The 26829-nt window shown below is 63.3% G+C and overlaps 1 protein-coding gene across 1 annotated transcript in view; it reads left to right on the plus strand.

The window, feature by feature from the left end:
- Positions 1-580: 580 nt before the first annotated feature.
- DCHS1 (dachsous cadherin-related 1) overlaps positions 581-26829 on the plus strand; it is a 52252-nt gene continuing 26003 nt past the window's right edge. The window contains 2 exon segments of the mRNA XM_068170158.1: positions 581-896; positions 5368-7182. Of these exon segments, the coding sequence (XP_068026259.1) occupies positions 5431-7182 (1752 nt within the window). The 5' untranslated portion in view covers positions 581-896; positions 5368-5430.

Here is a 26829-nt window from a genome sequence, read left to right on the forward strand (position 1 = left end):
TGGTTTGTCCCAGTATGGACTGGTGGGGCCCCTGTCCCAATGGACGAGCTTCCCTCCAGCCTGGGCGGCAGAGCCCTGCTGGGTCAGGGTGGTGGCAGGTCCCCTGCTGGGGCTTTGGGCTGGGGAAGGGACTGTGCCCAGAGCACGGGGGGGGCTGTGCCTCTCTGTCACTTACACGTCCCCAGTGCCCCCACCACGTTCCCAGTGTCGCCCCCAGCCCCTTCCATCCCCACTCTGCCCTCTCCTTGCCGAATCCCAGCGCCCTCCTGGCTCTTCCCGTCTCCCGGTGCTCCCGGTGCCACCGGTGCCCGTTCTATCTTCTTCCCCCCGCGCGGCCCTTGCTCCCCCGATGCTCCCCACTCCGCTCCTGCCCCTCCGTGCCCCTGCGTGCCCGCTGTCCCGTCGCTCCCTGTCCCTTCTTCCCGCCGCCCCGGCTCCCCGGAGCCCATCCCGTGGCCGCGCTCGGCCGGCGCGCTCCGGTGCCGGGGCGGGGATGGGGGCGGCGGGGGGAGCGGGGGGCTGCGGGAGGCGGCGCTGGGTCGGGTTTCAGCCGGAGCCTCCGCGCCGAGCCAGCGCCGACCCGCCGCCGCCTGCCGCCGGGCTCCGCGGGGCGACCGGGACGGCCGCGGCACCGGGGGGCGGCACCGAGGCACCGAGAGGCGGCACCGAGGCACCGGGGCGACCGCGGCATAGGAGGGCAGCGGAGCGCCGTGGGGTGCCGGGGCGGTCAGCGGTACGGGAGCGGCCAGCGACACCGGAGCACCGGGGGATACCGGAGCACGGTGGTACCGGGGCGGCTGGCGGCACCGGAGCACCGCGGCACCGAAGCGGCTGCGGGACGTCTCGGCGGGGCCGGACGCTGCGGGATGTGAGCGGCGGCGGCGCGGACGCGCGGTGTAAGTGCCCGCACCGGGACAGAGCCGTCCCGGCTGCCCGCGCCCCGTGCTCCGCAGAGCGGCATCGCCGCGGGCCCACCGGCACCGGCACCGGGCGCTTTGTTCTGCCGCCGCTGCGCAGACAATGGCCCGGGGGGGGCCGGGGGGAGGGGGCGGGCGGCGGCGCAGCACCGGGGATCCGCGGCCGGACCGGGGCTGGCGGCAGCCAGGCGGGACGGGGCGGGAGCAGGACCCGCTGCTGGGACACCGGGAGGGGTCTGCCGGTCCGAGCGGAGCGGAACCGGAGCTGGCAACGCTCGGGAGCCGCGGCTGCACCGGGCGGGACGGCCGGGAGCGCCCGGGACGGCGCTGTGCGGGCAGGGCGGGGTGCCCCCCGAGCCGGGGGTCCCGGGATGGGTGGGGAACCCCCAGAGCGGCGGGTCCCACAGAATCGAGGGGCCCCAGAGGAGGGGAGTCCCAGGATGGGTGGAGAACCCCCAGAGCCAGTAAGCCCCAAAAGCCAGGGAACACCCAGAGATACCAAGTCCCAGGATGGGGCCCTAAACCCTAGCCCCCAGAACCAGGGATCCCCAAGATCCAGAGACCCCCAGAACCAGAGATTCTGCAGAGCCAGGAGTCCCCCAGAACAGAAGAGCCCCAAGATGGGTGGAGAGACACCAGAGCTAAGGGTGCCCCAGAACCATGGAGCCGCCAGAGCCAGGGGTTCCCCATAGCAGGGGAGTCCCCAGAGCTGGGGAGCCCTGGAATGGGTGGAGAGTCCCCAGAACCAGGGAGCCCCCAAAGCAGTGGAGCCCCCAAAGCAGTGGAGACCCCAGAGCAGGGGAGTCCCAGCATGGGTGGAGATCCCCCAGAGCCAGAGGTCCCCCAGAGGTGGGGGTCCAGGCTGCCCGGGAGCTCTGGCAGCGGTGGGCAGGAGCAGCCCTGGCCTGGCAGCACCTCCAGGCACACAGCAGGGCCAGGCTGGTGGGGCCTTGGTGTGGGCCAGGTCTGTGGGAGCTGGCAGATGCCTGAAGAAATTTGGTGAGCGCTTCCTCTGTGGGAAGTGTTCAGTCAGGATGGCCTGCAGGGAGTCCTGGTGTGGCACAGCACAGGGATGTACTGGGATGAACTGGGATGCAGAGCTGGGCACTGCATCAGGGGGATGTGAAGCTGAGTGAGAGCGAGCCACAGGGTGCTGGTCCTGAAAAGCCAGGTCAGAGGCAGCCCAGGAGTCCTGGAAATGGCCTTATGTGGCGGCAGACCAAGCAGTGCCTGGTCATCCCGAGGCTGCCCTGCAGGCAGGGCTGTGTCTGCTCTGAGGGCAGAGCCTCTGAAGCTCCTGGGGGGACATCTCTGGATGCAGACAAGAAAACCACATCCCAGGTCAGTGCCTGGTGCTCAGCAGAGATCGAAGGGGTCTGGGTCCCTCCTCATCTGGACGGAGCCCCAGCAGCACCATTCCGTGAGTCAGGGCCTCATGTGAGTGCTGGGGATGGCATCAGCAGCATCTGCAGCTTTGATGGAGCTCACACAGAGAGCCTCCCACATCTGTTTGTGGCATGCACAGGGGGTGCCTCTTCCCAGCCTCGCTGCTGGGGCCGCTGTGGCTCCGCTTCCCCTCCCTGATGCTGCCCCTAGCAAGGGGAGGAATGCGGGGGTCTGTCAGCCCCTATCTCTTATCTGCTGAGCGTGGGCTGGGCTCTCCTGCTGCCCTGCAGGCAGCCCTGGGCTGGCAGATGCTGCTGTGCGTGTGGCTGGCTCCACTGTAGCTGCCCTCCTGGGCCACCTCCTGGTGCTGGCCCTGGCCCCAGCGCCCCCCGGGACAGACTCTGCTGCCAGCAGCTCCTCGGCTCCGGCTGCCGTGTTCCACCGGGGAGCTGTGCCCGCGGCTGGGAGGGAGCAGGGGAGCCTGGCTCACATTCCAGGGCCCAGCCCGGACCAGTCCGGCCAGCCCTGAGCGCTGGGAGCTGCTAATTGGAAGCAGCTGCTCAGATGTGGTGACTCCACATCCACCGAGGTCACCGCTGCTGCCTCTGCCCCCCGCGCCGGCACGGAGCGCGGCTCGTGCCACGGACACCCTGCCCGGCCCGGGCTGTGCCTGATGGCAGCCCCACGGCCTGCTGGAGGTGTCTAGGCTCTGGAACTGCCCTGGGTGCCCAGTGAGAGTAGGGAGGGAGAAGCTCACAAAGCCTGTCCACACCAGCTGCCCACTCAAGGACACCAGTTTCTGTCTCTGGCTCTCTGGGAGCTCTGAGCTGCTCCTCAAGCTCCCTGGATTCATGCTCCCCTCCTTGCCTCCAGCCCATGGAGCCCTCTCTGCTCTCCCTTTTGCTTTCCAAGAGCCCCATCATAAATCAGACCAGGGGGATGTCCCCAGAAAGATGGGGGGTTTCCCCATATCTGTGCCCTGATCTGTTCCAGGTGCTACACAAGACCTTCCAGCTTCATCCTGTCCTCAGCCACTGAGATTGGCCAGGGAGCCTCATCTCTCTCCCTGATTTTCTACTCCTTTTTGCTCAGTGTTAGTCAGCCCTGCCAAGGCTTCAGACCCTCTGCCCCATGGCTCCATGACCTGAGCAGTTGGTGACATTTAGGATGGGGCAGTTCCATCACAGAGGGAACCTGGGCCTTGTTCCTTGGCACTGCATGTTCCGGATCCATGAGGCTGCCCCTCCAGGTGGGGAGCTTCTAGACTTACAGAAGGGACCCCAAGGACCACCTGGTCCAACCTTTGTAGGGGATGGTGTAGATGAGATAAGCTGGCCCAGCAGCTTGTCAAGATGAGTCTTAGAACTGTCCCATAAAGAGGAATTCTCTGCTTCCCTTGGGAGATGATTCCAATGTCCAAGTGTTCTCATGGGGAAACATTTTCTTCTGGAGTCCAATGGGAATCCCACGAGCAGTAACTTGTCCCCATCCCCCTTTGTCTTTGCCATGTGGCTCCTTGTAAAAAGAGAGGCTCTTGTGCTGGAGGTTTCACTGCCTCCAGCAGAGAGGGACCTGGCTGGGCCCACAGTGGGTGTAGGTCAGTCAGTGGTTAGCGCCAGCAGCCCCCAGGTGAAAGTGTCTTCTCTGGCTTCTGCTCCTGGTGGGTGGTGAGCATCCACACTTGCTAGGTGCAAGCAGGGTGTGAGGATTTGCTGGCTGTGGACCTCAGACACCAGGTGCCTGCTGAGCAAACAAACACCTCCTTAGATGTAAAACTTTAATCTCCTTCTGTCGCTGGAGCAGGATTTCCACAGGGAAGAGCAGTCCAGGCATCTGGCCCCCGGAGTCACCTCGCGGCCCCTGGAAGGGCTGACTCGCTGTAGGGTTCCGTGGTGGGGGGCTGACACCCTTCAGCCCCCAAGCCGGGGAGGTTCTGCCCTCCTGCTCTGCCACAGCAGTTCCTGAGTGGCTGTGGGACCTCAGCAAATGCTTTCAAGAGAGGCCAAGAGTGAGCTCATGCAGCTGCCATCCCTTCAGACCGCTGAGCCCAGCGGAGCTCCAGCGTTCGCAGGCAGGGCAGGCAGGGTGGGCAGCCCCGGGCAGGGTGGGCAGCTCTGCAGGCATCGGGAGTGTACCCGGAGTGCCCAGCGTGTCCAGTGTGCCCCTGTCGCAGCCAGCCGCTCCCCCAACCGGCCCTCCCCGCTGCAGTGAGATGCGGCCTCGGCAGGGGGAAATGGCGTGAAGGAGCCGGAGCCAGGAGCAGCGGAGGAGACAAAGGAGCAGAGGAGGGAGTGGGAGCGGCAGGAGCCGAGCAGCAGCTGCCGCTGCCGAGGGAGCCGCCGCATTCCCACCGCCCCGCTCCGCCCGCCATGGCACCGGGCACCCGCGGGCCTCTGTGCCAGGGCCAACAATGGGTTCTGGCCGGGGCTTTCCCGGCGCTGGGGACAGCCTCTTCCCCGCTGATTTATCGTGCCCTGGATGCCAGCCCGCTCCAGCCCTGCCCCCTCATGGGTTGGCACTGCAGGGGGCTTAACACCCACATCTTTGTAGTCCCCCAGGGAAGGCTGCTGGGCAGGGCTGAGGGTCTCTGCACGATCACCTCTGAGCCCCCACCCCCACCCCCCCCAGTCTGAGAGCAGCTCTTCCAAGGTGAGGAGGTGCTGGACTGGGCTGTGTCTAAAGCCCTCTGTGCCCTCGGGAAGCAGGGGGCTGCTCAAGGGCAGAACCTGCTGCTGTGGGTAGCTGGCTCTGGTGCCACTAGGAGGGTGAGTGGCTGGGGACAAGGCTGGGCCGTGTAGGACACTACCTGGTGATGGGGTGCTCGCTGCCAGCTTCAGCACATGGCTGGTGTCACCTGCCTGGCTTACTCCGGGTGCTGCATCAGCCCTTTGTGCTGGGCACCCACTGCCCTGGCACATGGACACCGTCACTCCCTGTGTGGGGAAGGTGGCTCAGAGCTGTTGGGCAGCAGGTCCATGGTCAGCTTCCTTCTGCAGGGTTTGCTTTCTGTCCTCCCTTCACTGCTCCCTCCTAACCAGCCTCCCCTGGTCTGCATTCCGTGCAGGATTAGAGCTCTCTGCGAGGGAGCCCCGGCCCCAGCCACCCCCTGCTCTGCCTGCCAGTGGCCATGGAGCCGTGGAGGGGTTCAGCCATGCTGCTGCTGGAGCTGCTCATTCTCGGGGGCCTGAGAGCAGGGAAGGGCTCTGCCGTCCTGGGCACCCTGGATCTACAAATAGATGAGGAGCAGCCAGCTGGCACCATCATTGGGGATATCAGCGCTGGGCTGCCCCCTGGGACCAGCGCCTACATGTACTTCATCTCAGCACAGGAGGGCAGTGGGGTCAGCACCGACCTGGGCATCGATGAGAACACCGGCATCATCACTACGGCCCGTGTGCTGGACCGGGAGGCCCGGGACCGCTACAGCTTCATTGCAGTCACCCCGGAGGGCATCACAGTGGAGGTGAACATCCAAGTGAACGACATCAATGACCACGCTCCAGCCTTCCCCAAGGGGCACAGCACCTTTCAGATCCCAGAGCACACCCCCCTTGGCAGCAGGTTCCCCTTGGACCCTGCCTTCGACGCTGACAGCGGCCTGCTCAACACGCAGGGCTACGTCATCAAGGGCGGCAATGTGGGGCAGGCCTTCCGCCTGGAGACGCGCCGGGGACCCAATGGGGTCCTCTTCCTGGACCTGGTGGTCAGCAACGTCCTGGATCGTGAGAACCGCTCATCCTACTCGCTGCTGCTGGAAGCCTACGATGGTGGCTCCCCGCCCCGCAGCACCCAGATGACGCTGGATGTGTCCATCCAGGACATCAATGACAACGCTCCCAGCTTCAACCAGAGCCGCTATCACACCCTCATCTCGGAGAACCTGAAACCAGGCAGCAGCATCCTGCAGGTCTTTGCCTCCGATGCGGACGAAGGGGACAACGGGGCCGTGGTTTATGAGATCAACCGTCGGCAGAGCGACCCTGACCAGTACTTCATCATCGATTCCCAGACCGGAGTCATCAAGCTTAACAAGGGTCTGGACTATGAGGTGAGGAAGGTGCACGAGCTGGTGGTGCAGGCGAGGGACAAGGCTGTCCATCCCGAGGTCACCACGGCCTTTGTTACTATCCACGTGCGGGACTACAACGACAACCAGCCTACCATGACCATCATCTTCCTGAGCGAGGACGGCTCCCCGCAGATCTCCGAGGGCGCCCAGCCAGGCCAGTACGTGGCACGCATCTCCGTCTCCGACCCGGACTACGGCGAGTACTCCAACGTCAATGTCACGCTGGAGGGGGGCGACGGCAAGTTTGCCCTCACCACCAAGGACAACATCATCTATCTGATCTGCGTGGACCAGCTCCTGGATCGCGAGGAACGAGACTCCTATGACCTGCGGGTGACAGCCACCGACTCGGGGACGCCGCCGCTGCGCGCAGAGTCGGCCTTTGTGCTGCAGGTGGTGGACGTCAATGACAACCCCCCGCTCTTCGACCAGCAGGAGTACAGGCAGAGCATCCCCGAGGTTGTGTACCCAGGCAGCTTCGTGCTGCAGGTGACAGCTCGCGACAAGGACCAGGGCCCCAACGGGGAGGTGCGGTACAGCATCGTGCAGGGCCGCGATGCCCACTCCAGCTGGTTTGCCATAGACCCTGCCACAGGCATCATCACCACCGCTGCCCCGCTGGACTATGAGAAGGATCCTCAGCCCCAGCTGACTGTGCTGGCCACAGACCGGGGCAGCCCTGCCCTCTCCTCTTCAGCTGTGGTCCACGTGGTGCTGCAGGACGTCAACGACAATGAGCCAGTCTTCAGGAGCAACTTCTACAACGTGTCCCTGAAGGAGAACACCCCGGTTGGGACCTGCTTCCTACAGGTAGGTGCAGCTAAGCTGGAGGGGGACATGGCCAGAGCTGGGAGAGCTTGGGGGTGGGGGACCTGCACTGGAGGATGTGGTGCAGTTATGCTGCAGATGGGCAGTGTCTGTGATGCAGTTGTAATAGTGCACTGGGCAGTTGCCATGGTGCACCTATTATGATACAGTGGACAGTGGCCATGGGGCAGTTGTTGTGGTGCAGATGGGCAGTGGCCATAATGCAGTGGACAGTGGCTACGGTGCACCTATCATGGTGCAGTGGGCAGTGGCCATGGGGCAGCAGCCATGGTACAGTGGACAGTGGCCATGGGGCAGCTGTCATGGTACAGTGGACAGTGGCCATGGGGCAGTTGTTGTGGTGCAGATGGGCAGTGGCCATGATGCAGTGGACAGTGGCCATGGTGCACCTATCATGGTGCAGTGGGCAGTGGCCATGGGGCAGCAGCCATGGTACAGTGGACAGTGGCCATGGGGCAGCTGTCATAGTGCAGTGGACGGTGGCCATGGTGGAGTTGTTGTGGTGCAGTGGGCAGTGGCCATGGTGCAGTGGATGGCAGCCATGGGGCAGCTGTTGTGATGCAGTGGACGGTGGCCATGGTGCAGTGGACGGTGGCCATGGTGCAGTGGACAGTGGCCATGGGGCAGCTGTCATAGCACAGTGGACATTGGCTGCAGCAGGAACACTTGGAGCAGAGATCCCCATGCTCTGGGTGAGCCAGAGATGGGGCAGGACACTGCTATACCCTCTGCATGCCAGTGCTGGGTGGCACCATGATGCCATGGGCACATTCTGAGGTTGCCCTTTTTACACAGCATGGTGTTAGCCTCAGCTGAGATTGGGGCCTGGGGTGCCAGGCCGTGCTCAAGCCAGTGCAGGGCTGATGTGCCAGCAGGACACTCAAAGTGGTGCTTGGGTGAGACCTCCAGGAAGCTGCTGCCTCCCCTCTCCCCCCCGTGAGGTCATTAGCCTGAGCTCCTCGGCGCTCGTCAGGCTGGTTGTGAACAGCAGCATTAATTATGCCCAATTAGCTTAGGCCTATTCCCTTGGAAACAGCCCTGGTGGGACTGGAGCTGAGGCACGTGCTGCGTCCACCTCGGTGCAGGGAGAGGTCATAGGGCCAGCTGGAGAGGTCCTGCCCCTGTGCCAGGCCCCGCAGACCTCAGGAGGTGCCAGCGGCGATGCCATTCGTATTGGGTGTCTTTGTGTGCCAGTCACAGCCCAGCCCTGGAAAGATCAGGGCAGGGAGACATGGGGATGATGGGGAGGAACTGGTGTGGAGGGCAGCAGGGATCTGCCAGCCAGGGCAGCTCCAGGCTGTCCACTGAGACGGGCACTGGAAGGTTGGCATCTGAGGTTGTGGGGTACTGGGGTTTCTAGGGGCTGTGAGGAGCTCTGGGGCCATGCAGGGAGCAGTGACCATGGGCCAGGAGGAGCAGGCAAGGGGCAGTTCTGGGGCCATGAGACAAGGCAGGAGGAGGTCCTGCAACCTGGTCAGGGAGGAAGGCTCCAGGTGGGCCTGGAGGAGTGGCGCTGGCATGGCTGGGGGTGCAGGGCTGGGCCATGGGGGGTGAGGGTGGGGCATGTTCAGTGTGTGGCTGTGGGGGGCTGGGGGGATGGGATGGCAGTGCTGGAGAGGGGCTTGTGCCGTGGCTGAGGACAGGGGACAGGATGGAAGCACTGGTGAGGAAGAACTGGGTGGGAGAAAGGCTCCATGCCTGGAACCATTCCAGGTCAGGGTGGGCTGGGCTCTGAGCAACCTGCTCCCGTTGCAATGTCCCTGCTGAGTGCGGGGGTTGGACTGGGTGACCTTCGATGGCCCTTTCAAGCCAAACCATTCCATGGCTCTCTAAAGACCATGGAGAAGGGACGTGGGGCAGGGCAAGGCTGGGATGGGGCAGATCTGGGTGGGCAGGGGATGGGTCAGGGTGGGACAGGGATGGGGGAAGGTTGGGTGGCTGAAGTGTTTGGGAGCTGAGGAGGAAGGTCTGGGCGGAGAACATTTGGGTTTGGTCTAACCCTAACCCCACTGTCCCGGGGGGAGGAGAGAGGCACAGGGGCAGGACCCGGGCTGGGGACAGAGATGGAGAAGGGGCCTCGGGTGGGTTCCGGGCACGGCCCGGGGCTGCCGCATGTGGCTGGGCGAACACGGAGGCCTCCGGCGTGCGGCCGGGCTGCGGCAGCCCCCGCAGGAAGGCCCCCGCGCCCCTTCCCTTCCCCCGCGCCCCTTCCCTGCCTCCTGCGCGGTGCCGCTCGCCGTGCGCGGAGCCTTCTGGAAATGCAATCGGAGATGGCGGCCGAGCGGCGGCCGAGCTGCGGCTGTGCGCCCGGTCGGGGCCTGCGGGGCCGTGGCGGCGGCACCGGGAGCCGGTCCCGCGGCGGGGCGGGCGCAGCGCGGGGGCTCCGCGGCGCGGGGAGGGCGCTGGCCGGGGAGGCCCTGGCCGGGGTCGGCCTTGGCTCGGCCCCGTGTTTCGCTTGGCCGCGGCGCGCCTGGGCCGGGCGCAGGTAACTCCCGCGTGGCCTCGGCACAAAGCAAACAGCTCAGGCAGCTGCTGCTGCTTCCTCTGCGCCGGGAAACGAGAGAGGATGGGAACCCAGCCTGCCCTGCTGCCGGCTCCGCACCGCTGCCGGCTCCGCACCCTGCCGCCGCCGGAGCCGCCAGCGAGGGCAGCCGGGCACAGCCTCAGCGGGCAGCGCCACCCTGGGCACAGCCTCACCGCGCACAGCCTCAGCGGGCAGCGCCACCCTGGGCACAGCCTCACCGCGCACAGCCTCAGCGGGCAGCGCCACCCTGGGCACAGCCTCACCGCGCACAGCCTCACCGGGCAGCACCGCCCTGGGCACAGCCTCACCAGGCACAGCCTCAGCGGGCAGCGCCGTCCCGGGCACAGCCTCACCGTGCGCAGCCTCAGCGGGCAGCGCCACCCTGGGCACAGCCTCACCGCACACAGCCTCACCGCGCACAGCCTCACCGGGCAGCACCGCCCTGGGCACAGCCTCACCAGGCAGCGCCACCCTGGGCACAGCCTCACCGCGCACAGCCTCAGCGGGCAGCGCCACCCTGGGCACAGCCTCACCGTGCACAGCCTCACCGCGCACAGCCTCACCGGGCAGCACCGCCCTGGGCACAGCCTCACCGGGCAGCGCCGCCCTGGGCACAGCCTCACCAGGCACAGCCTCAGCGGGCAGCGCCGTCCCGGGCACAGCCTCACCGTGCGCAGCCTCAGTGGGCAGCGCCACCCTGGGCACAGCCTCACCGGGCACAGCCTCAGCGGGCAGCGCCACCCTGGGCACAGCCTCACCGCGCACAGCCTCACCGGACAGCGCCACCCTGGGCACAGCCTCACCGGACAGCGCCACCCTGGGCACAGCCTCACCGGGCACAGCCTCAGCGGGCAGCGCCGTCCCGGGCACAGCCTCACCGGGCACAGCCTCACTGGGCAGCGCTGCCCTGGGCACAGCCTCACCGGGCAGAGCCACCCTGGGCAGCACCCATCTCGGAGCTCGGCTGCCCGCCGTGGCCACCCCTTGCTGTGCCACGCTGCCGAGCTGCAGAAGGGCTGACAGTGCCCGTGGTGGCCAGCATCACGTCCCACAGGGTCACCCGTGGCAGATGTGTGCCATAGCCCCTGATTAGCTCCATCTGTCTGAGGCTCCCAAGCATCAGGGCTCATCCTGTGGTGGCAGCTGGGGGGTCTCTGCCAAGGTCTGGGTTTGGTCCAGACCCACATGATGGTCAGTGAGAGCTTAGGCCATGGGCACCCATCAGTGAGGTGTGAAGGACAGAGGACATCCTCCAAGGCCAGCCCAGGACTGAAAGGGTCCGATTCTCCATTCAGCTACTATGTTTCTAAGCAAAAAACCCTAGAGGGACCAGGGCTGGGGTTGGTCGGTGCCTTCTGCTTCCCGTGGGTGTGGAGTCCATGGTGGTGGCCAGAAGGGGCTTGAAGAGCAGCTGCAGGTCTCCTGCTCCCTTGCGTGCCCTGTGCCCTCTCCTTGGGGGGGTCTTGGTGCTGGCTGTACGGGCAGAGCAGGCTGCTGGCTGGAGCTCCTGAGGAAGGAAGAGGATCTGGTGACACCTCCTGCATTCATGGCTGGTGTTTGGCAAGGGCCAGGTCCCACAGCAGCGGCTGCGGCATCAGCACTGAGCAAAGGCCAAGTCTGAGACAGGAGAGGAGCAGCAGTGGAGCAGGAGCCTGGGGATTCAGCAAGCACCCCAACAGAGAACAGGCGGACAACAGTCCCTGTCTGGGTGTCCTTTCTTCTCTCTGTGGCCTGAGTTGGTTTTAGATGAGCTTCAGGCTCTGGGGCTGCCTTCAGATGCTGTGGTCTCATGGTATGAGGCTCCTTTGTGCTATAGATTCACTGCTGCCTTAACCTGGCTTTCTGCACCTGACTGCATGCCTGCTCAGGTAGCACCTTCCTGGGCCTTCCTGGCTCTCCATGCCATACCCAGTCCTGTCTGTGCCCCAGCAGCTGATGCAGATCTGTGGGAGCGCCATGTCAGGAGCTCAGGCTGGTCTGAGAGGGCTGTGAGCCAGGTGAAAAGATGCAACTCAGGTTCTTGCACAGCTCCAAGGTGAGCGGTTTTGAACCAGGGTTTGCAAATGGCCTTTGCGTCCACACACACACAGCTGCTGGGCACGAGAACATCAGAGCCCCCAGGCTGGCACACCTCATGGGCAGCCTTACTGTGCAGTTCTGAGGGGTCTGGGCACTGCTCTGTGGTTCCAGGGGCTCCTGTGCTGCACCCATGGCACCAGGACAGCCCCCAGGGTGGGACAAGCTGCAGGAGATGCTGCAGGCTGCAGCAGGCCACATGCATGGTGCCACTGACAGAGCCCTGATGGACAGTCCCGACGGATTTACGCTATGGAGGGGGCACCTGTGAGGGGGCACAGGGATGGGCACACACTGGGGACCAGAGCAGCGCGAGGACCAGTGCCAGGTATATTCAGTTCTGGGCCACTCACTCCAGGAATGACACTGAGGGGCCGGAGGTGTCCAGAGAATGTCAGGGAGGCTGGGAAGGGCCTGGAGCAGGAGGAGCAGCTGAGGGAGCTGGGGGTGTCCAGGCTGGAGGGGAGGAGGCTGAGGGAAGCCTTCATCACTCTCTGCAGCTTCCTGCAGGGAGGTTGGAGAGAGGAGGGGGCAGCCTCTGCTCCTTGGTCCCAAGGGATGGGAGCAGGAGGTGGTGCCAAGCTGCTCCGGGGCAGGTTCAGGCTGGGTGTCAGGAAATGTTCCTGCACCGGAAGGGTTCCCAGCCCTTGGCATGGTCTGCCCAGGGCACTGCTGCAGCCTCCACCCCTGAGGGTGTTCAAGCAGCTGTGGACCTGATGCTTAGGGACATGGTTTGGTGTTGACCCTGCAGTGCTGGGTCAAGGGTTGGACTGGATGAGCTTGGAGGCCTCTCCCAAACAAAAATACTCTGTGCCCAGAGGCCATGGTGTTGGTGTGCCCCGAGGTCGTGGCTGCAGGCATTGTGTGCCCAGCACCAGGACCTTGCTGTTCACCGATTTCCAGACCCTTGCATGCTGCCAAGGCCTCCCCTGCTGGAAGGAAGCTGCCAGGCCTGGGATGCCCTGAGCTGGCAGAGTGCAGGCAGTGAGCAGCAGGCAGCGGGCTGGGGGCCACAGGCAGCGGGCTGGGTGCCATGGGCAGCGCTGGGCCACGGGCAGTGCTGGGCCATGGGAGATGCGGAGGGGGAGGCAGCGCAGCCGCTGCCGCCAGAAGAGCTGCGCCGGTTCCAAATTCCTGCGAAAGTTATTTCCTGGCGCTGCCAGCAGCCTCCTCCTGGGCTTGGCACAGCAGCCAGCGCCATGATTAATTCAAGTAGCATTTCCCCTGGAGCTGCAGCAGCTTTTCCACTGCAGCCGAGAGGCCCCGGCCCCTCTCGCTGCTCTCCCCCCGTGCTCTGCTCCTCCTCCTCCAGCCCCTCGCACGCCTCCTCCTCCCTCCACGCCTTCCCCAGCCCCCCGCCGCTGCCCCTCTTCCCTCACCCCTGCTTCAGCCCTGGGCCCCTCGTAGCTCCTCTTCCTCCCTGCCCCGTGTCCACCCACAGCCCCACACCTGCACCCGTTCCAAGGTGCCAGTTCCTGCACCTCCTGTTCTAAGCCCCCACACCATCAGCATTGCCCCCAGCATGGCCCCGCAGCCCCTTAGCATGGCCCCGGTCCCCATCCTGCAGGCTCTGCTCCCTCTGTTCTTCCCACACCCTCGGCTGCTTCCAGCTGTTGTCTCCTGGCACCTCTCAGGGCAGCTCTCTGGCCCTGCTGCCCCTCACCTACATGGCCCTTGGGACACTGCAGGCTTGTCCTGCCCCAATGCCCTCTCCTTGTCCTGCTGCCCCAGCCTCACCCAGCTCTCACCTTGCCATGTGCCACCTCCTGGTGCAGACCTGCTCTGGGAGCAAGTTGGGAGCTGTGCGTGCTGTGTGCCCAGCTGAAACCTGGCCCAGCACCCTGCTTTGGAGCCCCTCTTGGCACCAGTGCCCTGCAGGAGGCCAGACCCTGCCACTGCCCTCCTGCATGGCTGCTGCCTCACTTGAGGCTCTCACCCTGAGCACTGCTGCTCAGAGCCTCAGCCTCCCTGCCCTGTGTGGTGCTCTGGGGCCCTCAGTGCCCTGGGCCTTCCAGTGCCCCACAGCTCCCAGTGCCCAGTAGCTCCCAGTGCCCAGTAGCTCCATGCTGCAGACCCATTTCACTCACTGGTGTCCCTCTGGGCTGTCTGAGCCTACCTTTGAGCCTTGCTCCTTGCCTTTCCATGCCTTGCTCTGCCCTGTGCGCGGAGGCACTGGTACCCCCACATGGGCAGGGATCACCCCCCAGCTCCTAAGCCTGTACTCAACCTCACCCACCACAGTCCTACCTCCTGCCAGTGTGTGGGATCAAACCACTGCCCCCCACCCATCAAAAAAACAGGGCTATGCCCAGTCCTGGAGCACCCCTGGAGGCTGCAGGCTGCCTTCTCCATGCCTTGCTGGGCATGGCCGTGGCAGCCCTACACCTGGCCATGCCAAGGCTGTGGTTGTGCCAGCTGTGTGCCCATCCACACCAAGACCGTGGCTGTGCCAGGCAGAGCCCTGCAGCTGTGGGTAGCCCACAGTGCCCGTGGCTGTGCCCAGGACTCCCTGGCCAGGCTCCCCACAGGGAGCTCAGGGTCTGCCCCTCGCCTCGGCCACATGTGTCAGGCGCTGGCCGGGGCCAAGCCCTGCTCCCCTGTGTCCTGCAGGGCCTGCGCACACTGGGGGCTGGCACGGCCCCAGAGCCAGAGCCGGCTCCCGAAATAGCCGCGGCCACTGCCCGCCTGCCCTGGGCCAGGCAGCAGCGGTGCCAGGCTGGGCAGGCAGAGGCTGGCGGCGCTGGGCGGCAGGAGCTGTGCGTGGGAGCGGTGACCACACTGGCGCCAGCCTCCCCTCCGCTCCCACCCGGAGCCCTCACTCGCAGGGGCGGCAGCCCAGAGCCAGATGTTTGCCAAAGCCACAGCACAACATCTGCACAGCAGAGCCCCAGCCAGGGCAGGGCTCCAGAGGAGTCCCTGCCTGCTGCTGCTGCCTGCTGTCCACTGCTGCCCACTGCTCCTGCTGCCCACTGCTGCTGCTGCCTGCAGCTGCTGGTGATAGGGGCACAGGGAATGTGCCTGAGCTGCCAGGATATGCTCCAGCCCTTCCCAGCACTGTGAGGGCTGGGGGGGCACATGAGCAGCAGAAAGGCTGGAGGGCAGGGGGTGGCTGTGCTGGGGGGGCTCTGGTTTGTGTTTGATACCCTCTGGGTGGGTCTGTGGGAAGAGGAAGCCTTGACTCCTACAGCTGAGGAACTCATCATGGGGTTGAGGACCCCGGTATGGGGCTGAGGCTGCAGCTGAGAAACCAGCTGGCTGGCAAAGGCCAGAGTGGTGGTGAATGGTGCCACTGCCAACTGGCAGCCAGTCACTAGTGGTAGATGAGGGGATTGGATGTGGCCCTTGGAGCCATGGTTTAGTTGTCAGGAGGTGTTAGGTATTAGGTAATAGATTGGACTTGATGATCTCTGAGATCTTTTCCAACCTGGTTGATTCTGTGATTCTATGATAAGAATGGGGCTGTGCTTCTCCATCCACCCACCCATCCATCCACCCACCCACCCATCCATCCATCCATCCACCCACCGACTCACCCACCCACCTACCCATCCATCCATCCACACACCCACCCAGCCATCCATCCATCCATCCATCCACTCACCCACCCAGCCACCCATCCATCCACCCACCCACCGACTCACCCACCCACCTACCCATCCATCCATCCATCCATCCATCCACCCACCAACTCACCCACCCACCTACCCATCCATCCATCCATCCACCTACCTACCCATCCATCCATCCATCCACCCACCCACCCACTGACTCACCCACCCACCTACCCACCCGCCCATCTACCTACCCATCCATCCACCTACCCATCCATCCACCCACCCACCGACTCACCCACCCATCCACCCATCCACCCACCCATCAATCCATCCATCCATGATCCATCCATCCATCTACCCATTCATCCACCCACCCACCCACCTACTCACCCACCAATCCACCTATCCATCCATCTATCCATCCCTCCATCCACCTCCCCACCCATCCATGCACCAGCAGATCCCAGCCCCATGCAGTTCCTTCTGCATTTCATGTCCCCTCCTGCCCTCTCCAGGCCTCTCCCTGCCCTCCTTGGCATACCTGTGGTGGCTGTGCCCAGCTGGAGCTGTCCCATGTGGACATTCTGGGGTCAGCTCCTGCCACTGCCAGGCCTCCTTGCACTGAGCACTGGCATCTGCCAGAACTGTGCCAAGCTGAGCTTGCAGGCCCTGGCCAGTCCCATCCCCAGACCTTGTTTGTCACATGGTTGGGCTGAGGGCATCCTCAGCTTTCCACAGTGGCACCAAACATCTGCAGTGGACATGGAGAGGCTGCCTGGTGCCACAGGTCCTGCTGGAGCTGCACCAGGGCACACTGCCCGTGCTGTGGCTGCTGGGTGCCTTTGTCCCTCCCCATCCCATGCCAGGACACAGCCACAGTGCTGCCAGCCACCACCTGTGCTCTGTGCCCTGTGGGTGCTGGTAGTGCCCAGCCCTGGAGCCAGTGTCCAGCCCCAGGGCCTGTCTGGATCCTCCTCTAGCAGCACCAGTGGCTGATCCTGCTGGGCTCTCCCTTCACCTTTTAGCCCCCAAGGACTGCATTGCCCTCAGGTCTCCCTTGGCAGCTCTTGGCTACTGCTGGCACGCAGGGCAACTCCTTCTCTCCTGGGGCTCCCTTCTCCTCTCTATTCTCTTCTGCCTCTCTTGTCTGCTGTAAGAAGCAAACCACAAAAATAACCAAACAGCCCCAAACTTCCAGCGTGGCTTGCTGGGGCTCAGCTGTGAACTGGGAGCGAAAGGCACAGGTGCCAGAGAGATGGGAGATGCCCTATGGTTGGCACCACCCCAGGTCAAGTTGGCTGGGGCTCTGAGCATCCTGCTCTGCTTGGGGATGTCCCTGCTGGCTTCAGGGCTGGCACTGAGTGGTCTCTGATAGTCCTTTCAACCCAATCCCTTCCATGACTGTGGTTAGCAAAGGGCTCAGGGTCCTGGTGGCTGCTGCTCCCTTTTGCCTTTGCACAAACTCCTTCCAAGCCTGGCACAGAGGGGATCTCCTGGCACAATGGCTATCTCCTGGCCCTTGGGAAGGGGCTTCGTTTGTCCTTCCTCCCTTCCTCAGTGAGGGAGGGAGGAGTGATTTGTCTGGGGTTGGGGATGCTGGAGCAGGCTGCCCAGAGAGATTGTGGAGTCTCCTCCTCAGTGCCCCTGGGCAAATTACTGTGGGGGCCCTGCTGGAGCAGGGGGATTGGCCTGGGTGGGCTTCAGATCCCCACCCCACCATGCTGGGACTCTCTGAATGTGTTCTCTCATTGGCTATGCAGCACCTGGGAGCTGCTGACCTGTGCCAGCATGAGGAATCTTTGCCCTTGCTAGGACCCAGGAGTGTAAAAGGATTTGTGAAGGATGGACCCTGGAGGTGCTGGAGCTGTGAAAGGGCCCAGGGCAGAGGTTCAAGAGGTGCTACAGAAGGCCCAGGCTTGGTGTGTGGGCTCAGTGAAGCCAAGGCAGGGCTGCAGGAAGCTGAGGGAATGGAGACCAAGCACATGGAAGTGCAGGTCCTGCTGCATGGCACCAGCGTGCATGGGCTGGGGGGGATGTGGTTACTGGGTCAGTGCTGGCTGCAGGTCACTGCCTGCTCCTGGGGCTGGGAGGTGCAGGTTCTGCTCGTTGGACCTCTTGGAAATCTGCCCCTGTAGCGCTCCACTGGACCTCAGCACACTGGGACCCTGCTGTGGGCTGTGGACAGAGGGGAGGGCACTGCAGAACCTCCTGGTAGCACGAGGAGGGGCTGAGGGTCTGCAGGGGGCACAGGTACCCGAGGAGCACACAGTGAGTCCTGCAGCCCCGGGCCCCTGGGATGTGAGGACCCTGCAGCTGCAGGCCCCAGATGTCTTCCTGCCCAGCCGTGGGTCCAGAGGAGCACCAGGGTCCAGAGGAGGGACCTGGTCTGTGTGTGGTGGGGGAAGAGGACAGGGAGCATCTGCTGCTGGGACTGGCTGGGCTCCAGCGCAGCCTGCTCTGGGCGACCCTGCTCTAGCTGGGAGCTGGACTGGGTGGTCTCCAGAGGTCCATTCCAACCCACCCCCTGCTGGGACTGTGGGATCTGCTGGAGCCAATCCAGGACTGCTGCTGGGTGTGCAATGTTGTGCACACAAGAGGAGGACCCTGGAGCATGCAGGGCAAGGGTCACCGAGCAGGGGGAGCAGCAGAGGAGGGTCTTCCACAGCAGAGTGGGGGCCTCATGGTGTCCTTCACTGGTGACCATCAGCCTGTGCTGGAGAAGGGCTGCAACAGCTGGAGCCTGAGTCACAGCATGCTCCAGAGTGGAGACATCTTGGGAGGTCTCTGTCCACCCCTGGTCAGAGTGGGGCAGTGGTGGGGTCAGGCCAGGCTGCTCACAGCCTCTCTTGGCAGCATGCTTCAGTGCTGGATGGTCCTCACAGGGACCTCACAGCCTTTCCCCTGCCTCCAGCTGAAGTATTCCTTCCAGCTGATGCCTCTGGTCCCTCTCCTGCAGATCCAGGCTCCGTTTTGTGGTCAGCTCCCCATCAGCTGCTGCTGGGTCTGCAGCATTCTGAGGGCTGAGCAAGCCCTGGTCCCTCAGCAGCCCCTCACAGGGCAGGGTCTCCAGCCCCTCACCAGCTCGCTGGTCGCCCCTCAAACTTGCCACAGTTTTGGTGAGGTCTTTGCTGTGCTGGGGCCCCAGAACTGGATGTGGGGTCAGGATGGGCTGAGTAGAGGCAAGGATGACCCTGGACCTCCTGGACCACCCAGGCCAAAGTGCTGCTATTTTTTTTCTTGCTGCCACTGTGCCCTGTGGCTCAGCTCCTGCTCACCCAGACCCAGGCTAGGTCACTGCTGAAGGTGGTCAGCTCCAGAGGGCCCCAAGCTGGTCTGTGTGGTGCTCCACTTGTCACCTACCTGCAGGCAGAGCACAGCTCATGCCCCAACACCCTCTGTGCCCAACTCTCGACCTGATCCTGACCCATCTGGTTGTCCAACCTTCCAAACCATAACAGAATCATAGAATCATGGAACGGTCTGGGTTGGAAGGGACCTCCAAAGGTCACCCAGTGCCACCCACTGCAGTCACAGGGACATCCTGCACTGGATCAGGTTGCCCAGAGCCCAGTCCAGCCTCACCTTGAGTATCTCCAGGGCTGGGCCCCAACCACCTCCCTGGGCAACCTGTTGCAGTGTTCCAGCAGCCTCCTGGTGCAGAACTTGTTCCTCACATCCAATCTCAGTCTGCTCTGCCCTTGTTTCAAACCATTGCCCCTGGTCCTGTCCCTGCAGGCCTTTGAGGACAGTCCCTCTGCAGCCTTCTTGTAGCCCTCTGAGGTCTCCCTGGAGCCTTGTCTTCTCCAGGATGCACAACCCCAGCTCGCTCAGCCTATGCAAGTCCAGGGCTCTCTTGTGTTGGTGTCCCCACAGCTGGACCCAGCCCTGCAGGTGAGGTCTCCCCAGAGCAGAGGGGCAGGATCCCCACTATCAGAACAGTGAAAGAATGTGTCAAGATCCCTCAGTGCCAAGGCAGTTGCTCCCCACAGCTGCCATGCCTTCACTGCAGTGCAGGAAGCACAGGAGGGTCACCCTGTGCTGGCTCTTCCTTCCCAGGCTCCATGTGGCCACAAACATGCCCCAGGAGGGCTTGCTCCATGGTGCTCCCAGGGACCAGTGTGGCTGACACGAGCGTGGCTCCTCAGATCTTCCTTCTGGCCTCGTGTGAAGGTGGGGAGCAACATTTGCTGCCCCCTGGTCGCCAGGGATCTCCTCTGACCTTCACCACATCTGGAAGGGCAGCGCTGCGAGTCTGCTCCTGTCAGCAGCCATTGCAGCTGGGCTCCATGATCCACTGGGTGGAGGGCACTGGAGAAGCCCTGCCTGGACTCTGCTTCATCCCTCCCTGGGATCAATCTGATCCCTTGCAGAAGCCAGGGAGACCTGGGGGAGGTGCAGGGGGAGGTGGAGCTCATCTCTGGTGTCACCATGTCACCCCTGTGTGCAGAAAGGCCTTTCCCAGCCTCCTGCCACCCAAGCTGTGATAGAGGCCCCTCCTGGCACCCTCGGCTCTCCCCTCAGGTCCCAGTCCCAGCAGAAGATTGACTGCCCTGACGCCCTCCCCTGCCTGGCACTGTCTGGAATCCTTCCTCTGGAGCTGCTGCGGCCCCCTCCCATCTGCTGCCTCTCTGCAGCTTAGTTCTGAGGTCCCTGCTCAGCCAGGGCCATCTGCTGACATCTCCTTGTCCTGAAGCTGGGATGTTCTCTTGCCTGCAGGACACTGGCCTCAGGCTTGCCAGCTGCCTGAGCTCCCTTGGCCTCCAGAGCTGCCTCCCAGCTCCCCTATCCCCATGTGAGCTAAGTCCTGCCTGGAGCCCCAGGTCCATGTTCTGCTGCTCTCCTTCCTCAGGAGATCCCTTGAGGATGCTGAGTCCTCTCCTTGCTCACTCTCTTGGAATCCTGACCACTGCTGCTTCATGGTCATGTCAGGCAAGGCCACCACCAATGATCTCACAGCAACATTCAGGTTGGAACAGACCCTGGGGACCACCAGGTACAACAATTGACCCTATCCTGAAGGGGTCACCCCTAAACCACAGCCCCAAGCACCACATCCAAACCAACTCTGAACATCTCCAGGACTGGTGACTCCACTAGCTCCCTGCCCAGCTCATGCCAGTGCCTGGCCTCTCCTGCTGCCCAGCTTAAGCCTCCCCTGGTGCAGCCTGAGGCTATTCCCTCTTGTTCAGTCCCTGCTGACCTGTGAGCAGAGGCCACCACAGCCTCTCCACAACCTCCTCTTAGGAGCTGCAGAGGCCATGAGGTCTTGCTCAGCCTCCTCCCAACCATCCCCAGCTCCTTCAGCCACTCCTCATCAGATTCATTCTCCAGGCCCTTCCCTACCCTTCTCTGCCCTGGCTTCAGCACCTCCACATCTCTCTGGAACTGAGGTGCCCAAACCTGGACCCAGCACCAGAGCTGAGCACAGGGGCACAGTAACCTTCCTGCTCCTGATGGGCAGAGCATTGCCAATCCCAGCTAGGATGCCAGTGGCTTTCTGTGCTGCCTGAGCACTGCTGGCTCCTCTCCAGCTGCTTATCCATTAGCACCCCCAGGTCCCTCTCTGCCAGCAGCTCTCCAGCCACACTGCCCCAAGCCTGGAGTCTTGCCTGGGGTTGTTGTGCCCCAAGGGCAGGGCCTGGCACTTGGCCTTGTTGGAGCTCATCCATGGAGCCAATCCATCCAAGTCCCTCTTCAGAGCCTCCCTGCCCTGGTGCAGATCAACTCTGCCACCAACTTGGTGCCACCTTACTGCTGCCACAACTCTGTGTCTTCATCAAGGTCATCAACAAAGATCTTCAATAGAAGTTGTGCCAGCACTGAGCCCTGAGGAGCACCACTGGTGCCCAGCTGCCACTGAATACCACTTTCTGTACCCATCCAGGCAGGGCTGTGCCCAGCAGAGCATTGCTCATCCAGGCCATCAGCTGCCAGTTTGCCCACAAGGATTCTGAGGGGAACAGTGCCAAAGGCTTTGGGACTAGGGCTGGGCTGAGGGCAGTGTCCACAGCCTGGTCCTCATCCAGCAGTTGGTCATCTTGGCACAGAGGCAGATCAGGTTGGGCACGCAGGACCTGCCCTTCATGCACCCATGGTGACTAGGCCTGATCCCTTGGCTGTCCTCTCTGTGGGGTGTAACAGCTCTTGAGAAGCCCTGCTCCATGCCCCGCCCTGGCACCAAGGTCACACTGGCAGCTCCTCCTAGATCCTCCTTTCTTCCCTTCCTGTAGGTTGATGTTACATTTGCCACCCTCCAGCCCCTTGGCACCTCCCCAGGTAGACAGAACTTCAGGGGAGTAATGGAGAGTGGCTTGGCCAGCAGTCTGGCAACTCATTGGCAGCTGTCCCCTGCTGGTGGACAGCAGATCCAGTCCTGTGTCACCCCTGGCTGGCCTGTGGCCCAGGGGCTTCCCTCAGGTGCTGTTGCCTCCTTGGCAGCCTCAGCAGGTGTTGTCCTGGCTCCCCATTGATGTCTTGGTGTTGGAAGCTTTAGGTGGATCTTTCTCCATCACTGGGCAGCTACTGCCCAAGGCTGCACAGCTTGGGGTCACCATGTCCTGGCATGGGGAGCTCCTCAGCTTGGGTTGAACCCAGCGTGGCTGGAGAGCAGCCAGCTCCAGCTGGAGCTGAGTTGGGACATGGCCAGCTCCCCATGGCCAGCACCCCATGGCCAGCCCAGCACCACAGGTCAAGGCCATGCTGCCCTGCAGATGTGAGGAGAGATGGAGGGCCCCAAGCCCTGCTGATGCTCTCCAGCCCATGGACAGGTGCCAGCTCTGCACAGCCACAGCAGAGCTGTGGGGCACCACTGCATGCCCAGGGGATGTCCTGGATGGGGCAGTGGAGGCAAAGAGGGAATGAAGGTGGGCAGAGCATTTCCTGAGGAGAGGCCAAGAGCCCTGGGGCTGGGAGCCTGGAGAGGAGCAGCCCCAGAGGGGAACTGAGCAATGCTCAGCAACAGCTCAAAGAGGGCAAGAGGCTGGGGCTAGCATCTGCTGAGTGCTGCCCAGGGCCAGGCCAAGGTACAAGGGTCACCAAGCGGCAGCCAGGAGGTGCCAGTAGGAGCAATTTGTTTGGAGTGAGGCTGCTGGAGGCCTGGAGCAGGCTGCCCAGAGAGGTTGTGGAGTCTCCTTGTGTGGAGAGCTTCCAACCCTCCCCCCGGCCATGGTGCCCCTGGGCAAGCTGCTGGGGGTGCCCTGCTGGAGCAGGGGGGTTGGCCTGGATGGGCTCCAGAGGTCCCTTCCCACCCCATCATGCTGGGGTTCTGTGGAATGTCACTGGGCACGACAAGAAGAAAGTGGCAGTCCCAGTGCCCAAGGGAACATCAGTGTGGGCCTGAGACATGATGGAGCTGGGCCAGGTTAGGACACAAGAGGCAGGCAGGGCTGGGGTGTGCTGAGGAACCTGGCAGAGCTGTGGTGCCCTGTGGCAAGGTAGGTCTGGTCATGGCCAGCAGTTCAGGGGACACCAGAGCTGTCCTGGTTAGCAGTGCAGGGGACACCAGAGCTGTCCTTGTGAGCAGTGCTGGGGACACCAGAGCTGTCCTGCTGAGTAGTGCAGGGGACACCAGAGCTGTCCTTGTGAGCAGTGCAGGGGACACCAGAGCTGTCCTGGTGAGCAGTGCAGGGGACACTAGAGCTGTCCTGGTGAGCAGTGCAGGGGACACCAGAGCTGTTCTGATTAGCATTGCAGGGGACACCAGAGCTGTCCTGCTGAGCAGTGCAGGGGACACCAGAGCTGTCCTGGTAAGCAGTGCAGGGGACACCAGAGCTGTCCTGCTGAGCAGTGCTGGGGACACCAGAGCTGTCCTGGTGAGCAGTGCAGGGGACACCAGAGCTGTCCTTGTGAGCAGTGCAGGGGACACCAGAGCTGTCCTGGTGAGCAGTGCAGGGGACACCAGAGCTGTTCTGATTAGCATTGCAGGGGACACCAGAGCTGTCCTGCTGAGCAGTGCAGGGGACACCAGAGCTGTCCTGCTGAGCAGTGCTGGGGACACCAGAGCTGTCCTGGTGAGCAGTGCTGGGGACACCAGAGCTGTCCTGGTGAGCAGTGCAGGGGACACCAGAGCTGTCCTGGTGAGCAGTGCAGGGGACACCAGAGCTGTCCTGGTGAGCAGTGCTGGGGACACCAGAGCTGTCCTGCTGAGTAGTGCAGGGGACACCAGAGCTGTCCTTGTGAGCAGTGCAGGGGACACCAGAGCTGTCCTTGTGAGCAGTGCAGGGGACACCAGAGCTGTCTTGCTGAGCAGTGCAGGGGACACCAGAGCTGTCCTTGTGAGCAGTGCAGGGGACACCAGAGCTGTCCTGCTGAGCAGTGCAGGGGACACCAGAGCTGTCCTTGTGAGCAGTGCAGGGGACACCAGAGCTGTCCTGCTGAGTAGTGCAGGGGACACCAGAGCTGTCCTGGTGAGCAGTGCTGGGGACACCAGAGCTGTCCTGGTGAGCAGTGCAGGGGACACCAGAGCTGTCCTGCTGAGCAGTGCTGGGGACACCAGAGCTGTCCTGGTGAGCAGTGCAGGGGACACCAGAGCTGTCCTTGTGAGCAGTGCAGGGGACACCAGAGCTGTCCTGCTGAGCAGTGCAGGGGACACCAGAGCTGTCCTGCTGAGCAGTGCAGGGGACACCAGAGCTGTCCTTGTGAGCAGTGCAGGGGACACCAGAGCTGTCCTGGTGAGCAGTGCAGGGGACACCAGAGCTGTCCTTGTGAGCAGTGCAGGGGACACCAGAGCTGTCCTGCTGAGTAGTGCAGGGGACACCAGAGCTGTCCTGCTGAGCAGTGCTGGGGACACCAGAGCTGTCCTGGTGAGCAGTGCAGGGGACACCAGAGCTGTCCTGCTGAGCAGTGCTGGGGACACCAGAGCTGTCCTGCTGAGCAGTGCAGGGGACACCAGAGCTGTCCTTGTGAGCAGTGCTGGGGACACCAGAGCTGTCCTGCTGAGCAGTGCAGGGGACACCAGAGCTGTCCTGCTGAGCAGTGCTGGGGACACCAGAGCTGTCCTGGTTAGCAGTGCAGGGGACACCAGAGCTGTCCTGCTGAGCAGTGCTAGCCCCCTGCTCAGCCTCCTCTGCTGCAGCCTCAACCCCCCAGCTCCCTCAGCTGCTCCTCACAACTTCTTCTCCAGACCCCTCCCCAGCTTCCTTGCCCTGCTCTGGCCCTGCCCCAGCCCTCAATGTCCTGCTGGCAGGAAGGGCCAAACACTGGCCCCAGGCTTGCAGCTGTGGCCTCCCCAGCCCCAGCCGAGGGGCAGGGTGTGCTGGGCAGTGATGTCTCTGCTGTCTGGTGGCATCTGGAGACTCTCCTGCACACTTCTGCTCCTGGCTCATGGGCTCACAGCTGCAGGCCCTCGCCCTGCTCCTCAGCTCTGCTCATGGTGTCCTGGGGACTCTGGGAGCTGCTGCAGGTGTCCGGCGCCGGCAGGACCCTGAAGCTCTGGCCACAGCTCCTCTGCTTGCTGACCCTGCCAGCTGCTGCAGGTGTCCTGTTCCCAGCTGCAGCCTCCTCCCCTCCCTGCTCCTCACGTAGCTCCTCCTGGGAACAGCCATCCCTGGCCCTGGGGGACGTTCAGGCAGAGGTGAGGGTGCTGTGGGGGCTCCAGGCTCAGAGCTGGAGGCCTTGCCAGACCCCAGCAGTGCCTCCGGGGCTGGCCCACAGACACCTCAGCCCAGTGCGCTCTCCTTGGTCCCACACAAAGTGCACCACCCCCCAGCTGCTGTGTTCGTGCTCTGATGCCCTGGCTCCCAGCCTCACGTCCCGGCCAGACCCACAGTCTGCTGCTCCTGGTGCTTCATCTGACCTTGTGCTGCCTCTCAGCAGTCTCCAGGACACCACCCAGCCAGAGAGGGTTGTGGTGCAGCTCTGGTCCAGAGTCCCACAGCTGGGTGAGGAGCTGAAGGGTGAACAAGGAACTTCTCTTTGAGGGGTGCCCAGGCCTGGCCCAGGCTGTCCAGGGCAGTGGTGGGAGGGTTTCAAAGCCATGGAGGTGTGGTGCTGAGGGCCATGGTTTGGTGGTGCCCTGGCAGTGCTGGGTCCATGGTTAAACTCCATCATCTGCAAGATCCTTCCAGCCCAAATGACTCAACGATTCCATGATGCCTTGCCCTGGCTCTGCAGCAGGTTTGGCACGGATGCCAAACTCCATGAGTCTTACCAGGAGGTGACTCTGGGTGCCAGGGAGCAGCTGGTGTGCTTCCATGGAGAGTTTCTCTGATCCTGCCCTGGTCCTGAAATCTGGATTTCCAGGTGGCTTCTCCTGAGGGCATCCGTCTTAGGGTGGTGACTGTCAGAGGATGGTTACGGTGGGGGAGTGAGGCTGATGCAGAAGCATCAGAGCCCAGGGTGCCTAAGGACAATGTCCTGCCCTGCTGCAGGGGTAGAATCCCAGGCTGGCTTTGGCTGGAGACCTTCCAGGGTCACCCAATGCCAGCCCTGCAGCCAGCAGGGACATCCCCAAGCAGAGCAGGGTGCTCAGAGCCCAAACCAACCTGCCCTGGGGTGATGCCAGCCAGGGGGCATCTCCCACCTCTCCGGGCAGCCTGTTACACCTGGTGGTGCTGAGGTGTATCTGACACACTTCCAGAGGGATCTGAGATGCTTCCAGAGGGACAAGCAGCTCCTTCTGGAGGAGTTCTGGGCTTGTCACAGAGTCTCCTGCAGTGGTCAGCCTGAGCTGTGCTTCCATCTGCAGGATGCACAGCACCAGCTGAGCCCAGCATGGCACATGGCTCTTGTGCTGGCACTGTCCTGGACATTGTCATGTCCTGGAGCCCGAGCAGAGGCTTCAGCAGGGTCACTGAAGTCAGGCTTAGACTCTGAGGAGCAGCTCCACAGCAGAGGCAGCTGGGGTGGGCAGGACAAGGGCATTGAGCTGGGGGGATGCAGAGGAGCCAAGGTGCCACCGTAGCTCTGGTGCTCCATGCTGGGGCAGGTCAGGAGGACCTGTCTGAGGTCCCCCTGGCAGCTGCTGCAGGCTTGAGGAGCAGCTGCTGCATATGGGGAGCACAGTGCTCAGCCTGGGATGCTCAGCATGGGGTGCACAGCATGGAGATATCAGCATGGGGGGTGCTCAACATGGGGCTGCTCAGCGTGGGGATGTTCATTGTGGGGGTGCTCAGCTGCTCCCCTTGGGCATCCCTTCCCATCCAAGCAGCAGAGCTGGTCAAGGGGTGCTGGAGGAGCTGCCTCCATCTGCAGATGTAGTCCTTGAGCAGAGAGCTGCTCAGGGCCCCCTCAGGTGCTCTGTCCCCTCCTGCAGTGCAGTACAGGACCTGGGGGCAATGTCCCACTCTAGCTGCTGGGATCCTTCTCCCTTGGCCCCACCACTCCCTGCACTCACCTGCATGGGATGGGAGAGTGGGAAGGGGTGTGTGGCCAGGGGTGCGTGAAGATGGGTGCCTAGCAATGGGTGCATGGAGATGGGTTTGTGGCCAAGGGTGCATGGCCACGGGTGCGTGGCTATGGGTTTGTGTGCAGGGCTGC

The sequence above is a fragment of the Melanerpes formicivorus genome, unplaced genomic scaffold, assembly GCF_026170545.1.
Source record: "Melanerpes formicivorus ecotype bairdi unplaced genomic scaffold, bMelFor1.0.p_v2 SCAF_290, whole genome shotgun sequence".
Classification (NCBI taxonomy): Eukaryota; Metazoa; Chordata; class Aves; order Piciformes; family Picidae; genus Melanerpes; species Melanerpes formicivorus.